Source organism: Lutzomyia longipalpis, chromosome 4, assembly GCF_024334085.1.
Source record: "Lutzomyia longipalpis isolate SR_M1_2022 chromosome 4, ASM2433408v1".
NCBI classification, from domain to species: Eukaryota; Metazoa; Arthropoda; class Insecta; order Diptera; family Psychodidae; genus Lutzomyia; species Lutzomyia longipalpis.
In genome coordinates, this window is record NC_074710.1 from 7,942,953 (window position 1) to 7,955,996 (window position 13,044).

At 32.3% G+C, this 13,044-nt stretch overlaps 1 protein-coding gene across 2 annotated transcripts; it reads right to left on the reverse strand.

The window, feature by feature from the left end:
* Positions 1–47: 47 nt before the first annotated feature.
* Positions 48–12,398, reverse strand: LOC129796087 (muscarinic acetylcholine receptor DM1). 2 transcript variants are annotated; one of them, XM_055837806.1, is made up of 6 exons: positions 12,256–12,398; positions 9,226–9,731; positions 8,830–9,146; positions 6,057–6,240; positions 5,429–5,565; positions 48–4,612 (listed from the first exon to the last, which is right to left on the reverse strand). In XM_055837806.1, the coding sequence occupies exons 2-6, from the start codon at positions 9,715–9,717 to the stop codon at positions 3,826–3,828; spliced, it is 1,917 nt and encodes a 638-aa protein (XP_055693781.1). In that variant the 5' UTR covers positions 9,718–9,731; positions 12,256–12,398; the 3' UTR covers positions 48–3,825. The 2 variants fall into 2 exon arrangements, with proteins under 2 accessions (XP_055693781.1, XP_055693780.1); XM_055837805.1 differs by having other exon boundaries at positions 5,378–5,565.
* Between the last annotated feature and the right edge of the window lie 646 nt (positions 12,399–13,044).

Consider the following 13,044-nt stretch of genomic DNA (forward strand, 5'->3'; position numbering starts at 1 on the left):
TGCTCGGTACACAAAAGCTGTGTCTGAAAGAAACACAGCTAAAATGTACTGGTAAGCTGACCAAGCTTACGAGAGCTGTGTTTCTTTCAGTGTACCAATTTTGTGAGAGCAAAATAGAACGCAAATTAGTTTAAAAACGCGTAAAGTCGGGAAAAGTAGAAAAGTCATACTCTAAGAAATCTTTAGAAGGCCATATCTCGAGAACGGATCCATAGATTTTCATAAATTTTTTTTTGTTTGAAAGGTCTTGAAGTCAGCTATAACATATCGAAAAATGAGAAAAATTTATGTCGCCATTTTCGAAAAATTCGAGTTCGAAATTTTCGAAAACTTTGTTTTCGAGTTTAGCGCCTCTTGCGGTCATTTCTCGAAGTTGCAATGTTCTAGACATTTGTAGGGTTTCACGAAACCTTTCATTTGCGCTTGAGTTGATCGAAATCGGAATTGTAGAACTCGAAATATGACATACCAACTTTGGAGGGCTATATCTCGAGAACGGATCCATAGATTTTCTTCATTTTTGGCATGGAGCTAGATAATATGGTCAGCTATAACATATCAAAAAATGAAGAAAATTTATGTCGTCGTTTTCGAGATATTCATCGAAAACTCATCGAAAATTTTGTTTTTGATTTTTGGCCCCCTAGCGGTCACTTTTGAAACTTCGGATGTTCTAGAGAGTTGTAGGGTTTGTTGAGAGCTTTCATTTGAGCCCGGGTTGATCAAAATCGGTCAAGCCGTTTTCGAGTTATGGTCGATTTTCGATGAAAAATTGTGGCGGCCATATTGACTAAACGGCTTGACCGATTTTCGAAAATGTGGTATCGTTGGAAAGGTATTGATATCCCCTACAACATATAAAAATTTCAGATTTTTAGCTATTACAGGGGCTGAGATATAGCGAAAACAAAATTTTGAGGTTATCCAAAATGGCGGACGGAGGGGAGGGGGGTAAAATTTGACGTCATAATCGGATGTCTTCCAGTCGATATTTAAACTTTGCCGTTTACCGCAAGTCTCTATCTATCACCGTTCTCTCGCAATTTAGGGTTATACTCCGGCCGGCCGGCCGGACGGCCGGACGGCCGGCCGGCCGGAAAAAAAAATTTTTTGGCGCATACGTTTTTTGGAATGTGGGGACCCTAATTCGTGCTCATCCCAAGTTTGAGCCCGATCTGACGACTTTCGATTTTGCTCGGTACACAAAAGCTGTGTCTGAAAGAAACACAGCTAAAATGTCTAATTGGCCACTTTGGCCAGCCAAACCCTCCAAGGGTTAAATGATTTTTTTTGGATAAAATTATCCAACTTTTTTTTTTATTAAGAAAAAGTTGGAAAGCTTTTCAGACATGCGTTTGCTCACAGTTTACATTTTTTCGAGATTTTTGTACGTAAATTCCTTAAACATGTTAAAGAATTGAGTAGGAAGCGTAAAAACTATTACGACTTTATGTTTTCCTTTACGATTTCTAGTGAGCTTTCCAAGTGGATCACTTCATTTTAGAACAATGTATTTAAGTACAAGTATGAGGCACCATTATAACTTAATCAAACAACTTTCCAATTTCTTTGACCATACTTTTTAACGATCTTGTGAATTATTAAAAAAAAAACAATAGAGGTGAGAAAATAAAGCTTAAACTATAAATTCTATATTTTTCTTATTTACACTTTCATTTGTTTTTGTTGTTGTAATACACACACCACACAATGTACCTATGTTTGTATATATTTAATTAAATTTTTGTAGGTGGTTTTCATCTTTTTTCTTCTTATACCTTTTGAGGATTCATCTATTTAGGTACTACGTTTAATATTTATAAGCATTTATATCTAAATACGCATATCAATCACTGAAAAGTTTCTGGTAAGATCGATTTTTAATCTAAACGAGTAATTCATTACTTTAAAAAATATATAAAATCTAGAATTCGGTTTTTTTCTTGTTATTATTTTCAATATTACTTTTTTTTAAAACTTCTTTTACAAAACATTACCATGCATTTCCATTTCGCAAATCCTTTTTTTTTTCTTCAAAAAATGTCTGTTAAACCTACAGATTAACGTAAATTAATTAATTCAGAAGAAATAATATCTTTTTAAATCACAAAATAACGTCCTTTTAGACGCGTCAATCCGTTGTACATAATTCAACAATCACTTCAATGTATTTTAGAGATCAGTGAAATAATATAAAACGTTACAGTACAAGTTGTTTTTCTTTGTATTTTTTTTTCTTTTTATACATTAAATATATTTAATTACATAATTTCAATGTTTTCCCTAAATTTTGCAAGATTTAAGATTTTTTCAATCGTTTTTTTTCTTATTTCTCTCACTTGATCGTTTTGGGAGAAATGGAGCTTTAAATAGGTAACAATTATACTAAAAAGATAATTTTATTATTACTTATATGGAAAAAATAAATTTAAAAAAAGGCCTTTTGGTCGTACAAAGAGTTGGAGCTTTTAGTAGATTTTTTTTAAAAAACATTCGAAATGTTTCTTTCACATCAGGTTAACACACTTAACAATTCCATCGTTTTTTTTAAAGTTATTTTGTCATATATTTATAATTTTTTAAACCAATCGAATATATATTTTTTTGCTATATTATTGTGTGAAAAAAAATCACAAAAAATAGTTCCCACAAAATTCTTGGAAAATTCCTGGAAAATTGTACACGTCCAACTCTTTAACTCTCTTAATTCCATTTAAAGTGATAAATATTTATTTCCTCACGAAAGGGAAACCCAATTAAAAACTTTTATTGGATAAGTGAGCTTTTTACATAGAGGAGAATGACCCAAATCTGACCCTGTAAGGTTTTTTTTTATATTAAAGCTGGTTCCAAGCTAAATATTTTTAAAATATTATTCTTTCGTATTAGTTGGTGTATTGACAAATGTAAGCATAAAGTATTCTAGTCAAATTAATTTTGTCTGGATTAAAGAAAACGATTTAGGCGTTAAAGGTTTAGGTATAAAAATTATGAATATTAAACCATATCGACGGTTTATTAACGTTTTAATTTATTTTTGAGCAATTCCAATGTTTTACGTTACTTTTTTAATGTTTGATGTACATATGTACCTACTTTTTTTTCTAACGTATGGGGTTTAATTGTATGTTTAACATTAATTTTTCACGTTAGACAGGTTTCCTAAATTTTGACGTTTCTTTCCTAAAGTTTGACGTAATTTTCTAACTTTGAAGACGTTTTTCTTAATATTTGATATTTTTTAACCTAAAAGTAATTCTTTTTGTCCTCTAAAGAAATGCTTGATTTGTCGAAACCTTTATGGAGTTAAGATACTAAAAAAAAACACTTCCTTGCGATCTACATGATTTTTTAAAGTAATTTAAATAAAATTAAGCTCAAGAGGTCGGAATTCGGGCCATTCTCCCCTAAGGTAAAAAAATAAATATATAAACAGAATTTTCTATTCTACAGTTTCATTGCTAAAAATAATGAAATTAGACTTTAAAATTTATTTTGTTACGAAAGTTCATTTTTTTTTTATTTTAATCTTTGCATTTACCCTTTAAGGATCATTGGAAAATTTTCGTTATTTTTTTTTTCATTTTGTTTCAAGAGAATTTTCAAATTATGATCCTTTAAGGGTTAAAAAACTTTTTTTTTTAAAGATTTTAAAGCCTTATTTTATTATTTTTCACTTAGATTGTGTAGAAAAAAATAACTAGGTTGGTATTAAAATCATCTGAAACGTGTATAGATGATACAATGGAGTGCACATGAATGTGGTCCAAAAGGATCATCTTTTAACAATGGCACCGCAGTCACAAGGACTTGCGGTGGAAAATTTCAATTATAAACACCCCTTGTCATCGCTTCGCGATTCCGCGTGTGCCATTTACACGTTAGGATGCGGACGTATGTACGCCGGAAGGAGGCATTGCAGAGGGCATAGCACACGGGATTAATGGTTGAATTAATGTAGCATAGCGCATAGAAAAAGTCCCACAGCTCCTGTGGGATGCACTTTGTGCACGCCGTGAGGGGTTTTAGTAGCACCAAAATATTATATGGTGTCCACGTTATGATGAAACTAAGAAGAATGGCACTGAGTGTCTTTGCGGCCTTTGTCTCTTGACGCTTCTCTTGGGATTTCTTCTTCTTTTTTGCCGTTCGCGGGGGCGCATGAGCTTTTGTCGCTGGGTACGTTTTGGGGATGATTTTGGCATTCAGTGGAATACGCACATCTGGTGCATGACTCAAACGCCGCCCAAGGGGTAGGCTGTACTCGGAATCACGCGACGGCAGTGGACGCCGTGGGGGTCCTCCGACCAGCGGTAGGGGAACATCATCTTGGATCATTTTGATTGAGGGCGCCTTCTCATCACCCTGCCCACCATCCGGTGGGAGTCTAATTAAAATTGTATACACACTATCTTGACTTACGGATCGTGACCCCATGCGATTGGGCGTGGGCAGGGAACGCGAATCACGTGCCCCAGCCTGGATCTCCGGCAGCTGCGACATAGGCACCATTGATGTTCGCAGGGGTGTTGGTGAGACATCTGGTATCACCGCCACGAGACCTGGGCGTGCCGTTGCATAAGGATCACGGATAACATTTAAGGATGTACATCTAGAATACAAAAATTTGTATATTAAATTTAAAGAAATTTTGTATTCTCTATTTTTTTTTTATTCTGGGGTTGTTTTGGGTGGTTCGTGTACAAGCAGTTTTCCAACTATTTTATAATAACGTTCACACATCTAACAACTCATGTCAATACTTCTTTTTGTTCTAATAGATATTGATATGGTGCAATACATTCTATTGATTCTATTACGTTATATTTAATACTAAATAGGTAGTATATGGGTTATATCTTCAATCTATTTGTTAATATGTAAAAGTAAATAGGCAACGATCAATAACGACTTAATGTCGTTTTTTGTGATAAATAAATTTAAAAAAAAACTCATTTGAAATTCTTGCTGTGGCAATTTAACAGAACAACATAAAACAACATAAAACTCAAAAAAAATAAGTAAATCAGTTGCTGAAAATTCATTGTTTCGAAACACTTTGCCTCCAAAGTGTTTGTATTGTAGTGTTCAATTTTATAAACTAAAATAAAAAAGGTGCAATTAGCTATTTCATAAATAACAACAACAAATAAAAAACACATTAATTAATATTTAATCAGTGAGCTACCAGCTAAGCTAGAATGTTCTCTTTGAAAGCACAATCCATCACTAAAAAAACGTGTGTAAGCCAAAGGATTTCTCAAAGAAAAAATAATTATAAAAAAATAATTAATTTTTAGTCTTTGAAAAATAAAAATTGTGTTTTTGACATTGCTTGATTGACTTTTTTTTTAAAGATGTTAATAATGTAGACTACCTGGAAACGGAGCTCTGTAAAGGAGTTTCTATGGATACAGGTGTTGCATACCCTAAATCTGATGGATCCTCCGCTTCGTATCCATAATCTTCCGAATCTTCTCGCCCCGAATGCCACCATGCAATGCACCAGTCTTTTACACTGCCAAGACAACTCTGTGGTTTGTTGGGGATGCCGCTTGTTGCCGTCTGCAGGTAATGTGCCAAAATGCATGTACAAATTAAATAAAAATAAATGTTAGACAACTTCTTCAGTAGACATGATAATATTGTTGTGTCAGACAGAAATTTTTGTATTTACTGAATTTTTTGAGAACTCACTGAAGAGCAGGTTAACATTCAATTCACAATTTTTTTCTATACAATTTTTTTTATGAATGTATTATTCAATTTGAAAACCATTGAAAATATTATTGAAATATGTAATTTTTTATCAATTTCAAGAGAAAAATAATCTTAAAAACTTCAATAATAATTTTTAGATAGGGGAGATAGGGGCAAGTTAGACAAAGGGTTTAAGAGATAGAGAATTAAGGTTTTATTTTATCGCACCTGTTTGCCCAATCTCGTAATGAAAAATTATATTTATAGGTTTTATTAACCTTTGCTTGACTCCATAAGTCCCAATCTCCCATATTATTTAATAAAATTAAGAAGAAAAAAAAGTTTGTTAGTCTTACACTTGATCGGCGTGAGAGGGTGCCATGGGCGTATGCTGAGTCCGAAAGGACAGCATTAGTCATGTAGACACTTTCAGCGTCAGCCGATGATTCTGATCGTGGTCTTCTCCATCCCTCCGTTTCTGGGGCTCCAACTTGGGTCGCAGGCATTCCTCCGGAATAATTAACTGCGGTATTTTCGTCGCTAAAAATAATAAAAAAAAACAAAAAGGGAAGTTTTTAAGTTTTTCGCTGAATCAAACGTTGATCTTTTCGCGTTCATTGGGTCATACGCTGACCCAAACGTGAAACATTTTATTTACACGAATTTAAATATCGTGATAAAAGAGCGAATGTTTCAATGTTTTAATGTTTCACGTGGACGCGAAAGGGTTAAATTTGCATTGTAGAGACCGAAAAAACGTTTTGACTGAAAATTGTCCTCACAAACGTCTCAAATTATCCACTAAATAAAAATCGCGATAAATTCGTGACAGATTCAATATTTTTGTGTTTTATGCCGTAACTAAAGGGTTAACCCTGAAACATTCGTATTTGTCTTTCTTTTTTGATAATTTATTTAATTTTTTAAGCAGAATAAAGTGTAAAAAAAATCTGTAAGTATACATCAAAAAAACAAATATCGCAATTAGTGTTTTATGTTTCATACTGACTTGCATAGGGTTAATTCTGTATGAGCTTTTTATTCTCTTTATGTATAACTTTTTTTTTAAATTTCTTCTTGAGAGAGCTTGTAGATGATTTTGGTTTGATTGTATGTTTATAACTTTTAAAGTTTTTTTTACGTATTAATTTTTAAAACTTTAGCATATTGCTCGTTGCTGCTTGGAAACTTTTATAATTTAATAGTTTAAAGGAGGATTTATTTATAAAAACAAATGTTTCTTTTTGATATAAATATTATAAAGGAATTGAATAAAAAGGTTTATTTTATAGGTGAATTTGAGATAAAGGTCCATAAATAGGTGTTCAAGGCTTTTAAATGATTGTCTATGTGTAAAGTCAAAGGCATTTGTGGTGTGTCTTTTGTGTTGCAAAATCACATTCTTCACCACCCTTCATACATTTCCATTCTAAAGATTCATCATAGACAGTTTCTTCCGCTTCCGACGTTCACTGTTGCAATATGCATCCCCCTATGTCTCGTCTATACAACGTGAATTTAATCACTGAAACTTTTTGCCATGAACTTTTCTCCCACAACACACTATTACAAACCACATACCTACATAATATTATTATATGTACAGTACATATAGGCAGGTATATACATTATTATGTGGAATCAGTAGGGGAGACCGGGGTTAAAAAAATCACTTAAGTGTTTAGAAAAAGCTCAAAATATCATATTTCCCAAATAGATAAAGCGAAATGTATAGCTCATTTCTTTAGGAAATTTACTGCCCTACACCTCTTTCTCAGATCATTTTGTTCTATCTAGATAGGAAATATGATATTTTAAGCCTTTTTCAAACCCTTAAGTGACTTAATTAGCCCCGCTCTCCCCTATCCTATTACATATATTGATGATTTATTAATATAAAAAAAGCTAGAAAGTTCTGATACAAAATTAGTTGAATTGAATTTAAAATATTCAATATTTGCATCAATAATGTTAAAAAAAAAACATCAAAGAAACTTCAGCGAAAATGTATCAAACATTGAAAGAGCAATAACACAATGGTGACGTCATTGTGTGCAGTTTTTGGGCACATTTTTGCCAATTTGTCCCAGTGGATTTCAATAAGAAATGGAAACTTTCTTTAGTCATATCTTAAGTATCTTTTGATTACCTAATTAACACAAAAGATTCATTAAAACACATTTTAATGAATCTCAACAAATGGAAAAAAAAATTTTTTATTTCTTTGACCTATAAAACAAATTCGATAAATTTCCAGTGATTTTCAATCAATCATAAAATACTTAAACTCAAGTTCAATTCACTCAATATCTTCATGATTTTCAATACAATTTTCTCAATTTGGAAAGTACAGAAATAGCTTGAAAAATTGCATTTTCCATCGCAATAGAACGAAGATAGAATAATATAGTTTAGGATAATGCGGATAGTGCGGAAAAAGCAAGGAGTATCGTGTTATTTTATTAGAATGCCTGGAGGGATTTTTAGGATTTCCAGAAGAATATCAAGGACATTTTATGCATAAGTCTATTCCATCCCACGCTCTTCTATTTAATTACAAACCACGCATGCATTCAGGAATCTCATGTAGCATAGAGATTCATCATACATACATCAGATTTAACATTAACCCTTTCACGTCCATAGGATGACACAATTGTGAAGCACTATATTTTTCTAAATTTATATATTAATTGAATATTGCTTTTCTAACGTTAGAAATGCGTCTAACCCATTGAGTTCACGTGAAACACAAAAACATTGAAACATGTTCTCCTTGTATTACGATATTTACTCTATGGATGGTCTCATAGGACATTTCTCAGGCAAAATGTCTTCTTTGGCTTCTTCAGCGCGATTTTCATGCATTATTATCGTAGAATAACGATAACGAATAACAAAAGCAAACTCATAAAATTTTGAAAAAATAGAATATTTCACGTTTGGATCTACGTATGATCTAAAGAATGCAAAGGGATCAATTTACGTAGCTTAAGCCAGAAATTTTCTCCATAATTTCACTGAAATCATTCAAGGGATAAATGCAGTAATAAAAAATCGAATTTTCCTCTCTTTCATGAAGTCCCGAAAGGGTTAAAACATTTCAAGTAATTTTCAGTTGAGCCATACCTTGAGTTTGATCTCTTTGATGAATCCTTCTTGCCAGCCTGTAGATTAGGAAGATCCTTTTGTCGTTTCTTTGTTTCGCGCCAAATGCGATAGTAGAGAAAACACATGACGGTTACAGGCACGTAAAATGCAGCAATGGCGGTGCCGAATGTAATGTAGTGATTAGTTTCGATGAATTGAATGTAACATTCATTCTGGGGCACTGTCCTCTTTCCCTCGATGTACGGCCAGCTGTATATCCAGGGTGGCCAGAGCAATAAGCTTATACCCCATGCGGATCCAATCATGAATGCAGCTCTAGATGTTGTCCGTTTTGCCTAATAAATTTTAAATTATTTTTAATTTTTTTATAAAAAAAGAAATTATTTAATTTTATTTTGGTTTTAGTAAACTCACCCGATATGTAAGTGGTCGTGTGACACTAAAGTAGCGATCAAAGCTGATTATGAGCAAATTGAGCACTGATGCATTCGATGCGAGGTAATCCAGTGCTAGCCACGTGTCACAAATATGTGGCCCCAATGGCCAGTAACCCAATAAAGTGGTCACAGTGAAGAGTGGCATTGAGATGAGGCCGATAGCAAAATCAGCAATTGCAAGTGAGAATAGGAAGTAATTGCTGATTGTTTGCAATTGTTTGTCGATCTTAAAGCTAATCATGACCATAACATTCCCAGCTACGGTAAGAAGGCTCAAGATTGAGCCGACAATCGATAGAATCACTACTTTGTACATATTGAGCTCTGGTGGTGAGTCCGTATCTTCTGTGCTGCTGTTCACACTGTAATTTAGTCGACCATCAATGAAATCCGAAATGAGATCGAACCCATCGATGGTACCAATCGTTGGTAGTTGCGTCACAAACGTATCCATACGTCTGTCTACCATTTTTGGTAATTAATCTAAAAAAAAGAAAAAAAAGGACTATTATCAATTTCATTTTTAAGACTTTTTGAGGATAGATATCTCTTTCATCAGGTATTAAATAGAAAGGGTAATGAAGTCGTTGGGAAAGTATTGTTTTTTTTTTCAAATTCAGTAATTAATTTAAATAAATTACCAAATGCAAAATTCAGTGAAAATCGGGTCGACAAATACATTAGATATTGTTTATATGGAAGCTAAGTATTAATTCAATAAAGGAGTTTATTCGTTACAATATAAAAATATCAGAAATATACATCATTAGAGGAAACAACCCGGGTACACATATTCTTGTGGAAAATAATTTAAAAAAAGAATCAAAAATTTTCCCGAAAATTGCGAATAATAACTTCACCTTTATGCTGATATCGAATGGTTTGATAATCAAGCTTTTTTTTTTAACCTTTGGAGGATCCAGGTTTCTAACCTCAAAATTTTGAGCTTAATTTTCTCTCAAAGAAAAAAAAATTTTTCAAGTTTTCTTTCGACGATCTTGAAGTAATGAAGCTTTCCTACTCATAGATGTAGAATTCATCACGAAAAGTTAAATATATTTTAATTTTTTGAGAATTTTAAAAAGTCGATTTGGCCACGATGGCCAACAAAAAAGTTAGTTTTAAATTAAAGATAAAATATAAAGAAATAAATTTTAAGAATCAAACAAATATGTCTTGAAAGGTTCATCTTTTAGCTATATAATTGTGAAGAAATCATTTTAAAATATTCATTAGAAATTACAGGGAATGGTCCAAAGAACGTGAAAGGGTTAAAGCATAAAACAATCATGCTTATGATTTATCTGTAGTTTCTGAAGTTATTTGGAGATGTTTTCTTGCATTGAAATAGATAAAAAAAAAACAAAATGATGATGTCATTGCTTGTATTTTCAGATAAATTTTTGCCGGCTTTTCTTGACTAATTCCATTGGAGAATTTCTTTGCCAAAATATCCTTTTAACTTTTAATCACATTCTCCCATAGATTTCTAGGACGATGTGTATTCCTATACAAAAATGTATAAACTCCTTTTGTTTTTTTAAAGCTTGTAGGTCACAAGACGAACAAAAGTGAATAATCTCTTTCCATATAAGAATAGTTTGTTTAGAAACTTGCTAAATATTCTTAGGGGAGAGATTATCTTGTTCAAAACGACCTAATTTGCTGAATTTTCTTTGTGAAAGGAAAAAGGAAAAATAACACACAGGTGAGATTTTTCGCCATAAAGTACTTTATACACAAACTATACAAACAGATGAAAACTGAGAAAATTCTAGTTTATCTTTCAAAGGGTGTAAAGGAAAGGTGGAAGCTTCTTTTCTTAGAAATGCCTGGAAGGATTTTTCCAATCAAAGAAAATTCTTCAAATCAATTTCCCGTATTTTTCACTTTTTTATTATAGAAAATAAATAAGATTTCCCAGCATTTTCATCAAAAGTAGATTTTTTTTGAATTTCCAATTAGACTTCTTCAAAAAAAAAAAATTAGTTGGAGAAATTCAGGGTAAACTTCCTGTTAAAAATTTTTTAAATATATTTTGCATAACTTCCTTTTAGGATTCTTGAAAATTTCCCGAATTGGTTGGGAAAGTGTTAATTTTAATCTCATTTTCACATGATAATAAATTTAATTATATTAATTAATTAATGAAAAGTAGGAAGAGCTGGGATGGTGTAGGGGCAATATGTTGTTTGTACTATAAAATTTCTCTTTCAATTTATTTGCATTGAAATATAATACAAAATTCTAAGTATTAATTGAAAAGAATTTTCAGCATTTTCTGCTCTAAAATTCCTCTTTAGATAAATTTTCTCTTGTTTGCAGGAAAATGCACTCTTTTGCGCTTTTTTTTTGTTTCATTTAAAATCCTCTGCATGACCCATTTCGCCCCAATGTCTCTTAATTATTCAAAATTTGTATAAAGTTGTTTTTTTTGCCAGAGAGTTAAAGGGTGCCTCACCCTGAGTGCAAATGTGGTTGAACTGTATGTGAATGAATTTCATCTTAGATTGTGTCTGAGAATGCACAAAATCAACCTCTCAAGCTAAGCATTGGTGTATTTAAGAGCTTTAAATGTGTGAGACAATTTTTCTAGCTTCCGTTTGATACAAAAAAAAATACATTTCGGAAAATCAAAACAAGTTTAATGACGATAATTTCAACGTAATCATTGGTAGTGAAATATTCAATTTTTTCTCCATCATTGATGAGATATGAGGAAAATTTGATGAAAGCTCTAATTGGTGGGTAAACTATACATAATCATCAATTTTAATATTCAAATGAAAAATTCATCCTACAAACATGAGCGTCATTTTGTACATATGCCACAATTAGGGAGTTTAGCTAGCGCTGTATTGTATATCATTTGCAAGAAAAGAGAGAGAGAAAAAATGAGTTTATCTCCTAGCCATTTTGCAGGACATTCCTATTTTTGCAAAACAACATTTAATGCACAAACACACGGCCAAGGATGGGAAATTAACATTATTTAATGTAAACTCACATTTCGTTTCTTCCTTATTTTGTGCTTTCTAAGCCAAAAAAAAAGAGCAAAGTTTTTTTTTTGTTACACACTAGAAATTACAATATAAAAAAGGCTCCGTACGTGAACCTTGATGTACTCAGTTGCCACTTTCATTGGAGACTGATAAAATCCGAAAACGAATCCTGGAACAGTCCTCTTGATTGAGTTCGGATGCTGGAAGCATTTGGTAGACGAATGGGGTGCGTCACGCCGACGCTGTGAAACTTTCATCGATTCAGCGCGGTCACCCCTTACAAAAATACACTCAGAGAAATTTATAACAAAAAACTCCCCAAAAATCGATTAATAAAGGCTAAAATTCATATCTTTAACGTTCTTAAGGATAGATAGATAGCTTTATTTAATGTAAAAAAAAAGATAGATTAAGGACCATTAATTAGCTTTTCCCTAAATTAACTCTGATAGGATATCAAAGCCAAGACGCCAAAAGGAGCTTATAGATAAAATAAACTTTATGTGAGACGAATAGTAAAACATAAATATATTAAAAATATCTATAGATTTTTTTAAGAAAATTTTTGTAATTATAGAAATAATTTTTCAGAATTAATATTAGTCAATTTTTAAATAATTCTGCGAGTAATTCGCCTGTTAACCCTCCGTATACTATGAGGGGTAGGTGACCGACCCCAGAGATATCTTTCGATTAATTGCGCCTTAGTTCTAAGAGGTATAAAACCAAGCTTCTGAAAATAAATTTAAATTTTAAATTTGAGGTCAAACCGACCACCAGAAAGAAAGTTATTA

Excerpts from the sequence above, each read along its gene's own strand:
- LOC129796087 (XM_055837805.1), bottom strand. The coding sequence starts at position 9,717 with ATGGTAGACAGACGTATGGATACGTTTGTGACGCAACTACCAACGATT. Across the intron at positions 9,147-9,225 it reads CACGACCACTTACATATCGG|GCAAAACGGACAACATCTAG; the intron begins GTGAGTTTACTA and ends AAAATTTATTAG. Across the intron at positions 5,566-6,056 it reads CCCTCTCACGCCGATCAAGT|ACGGCAACAAGCGGCATCCC; the intron begins GTAAGACTAACA and ends CATTACCTGCAG.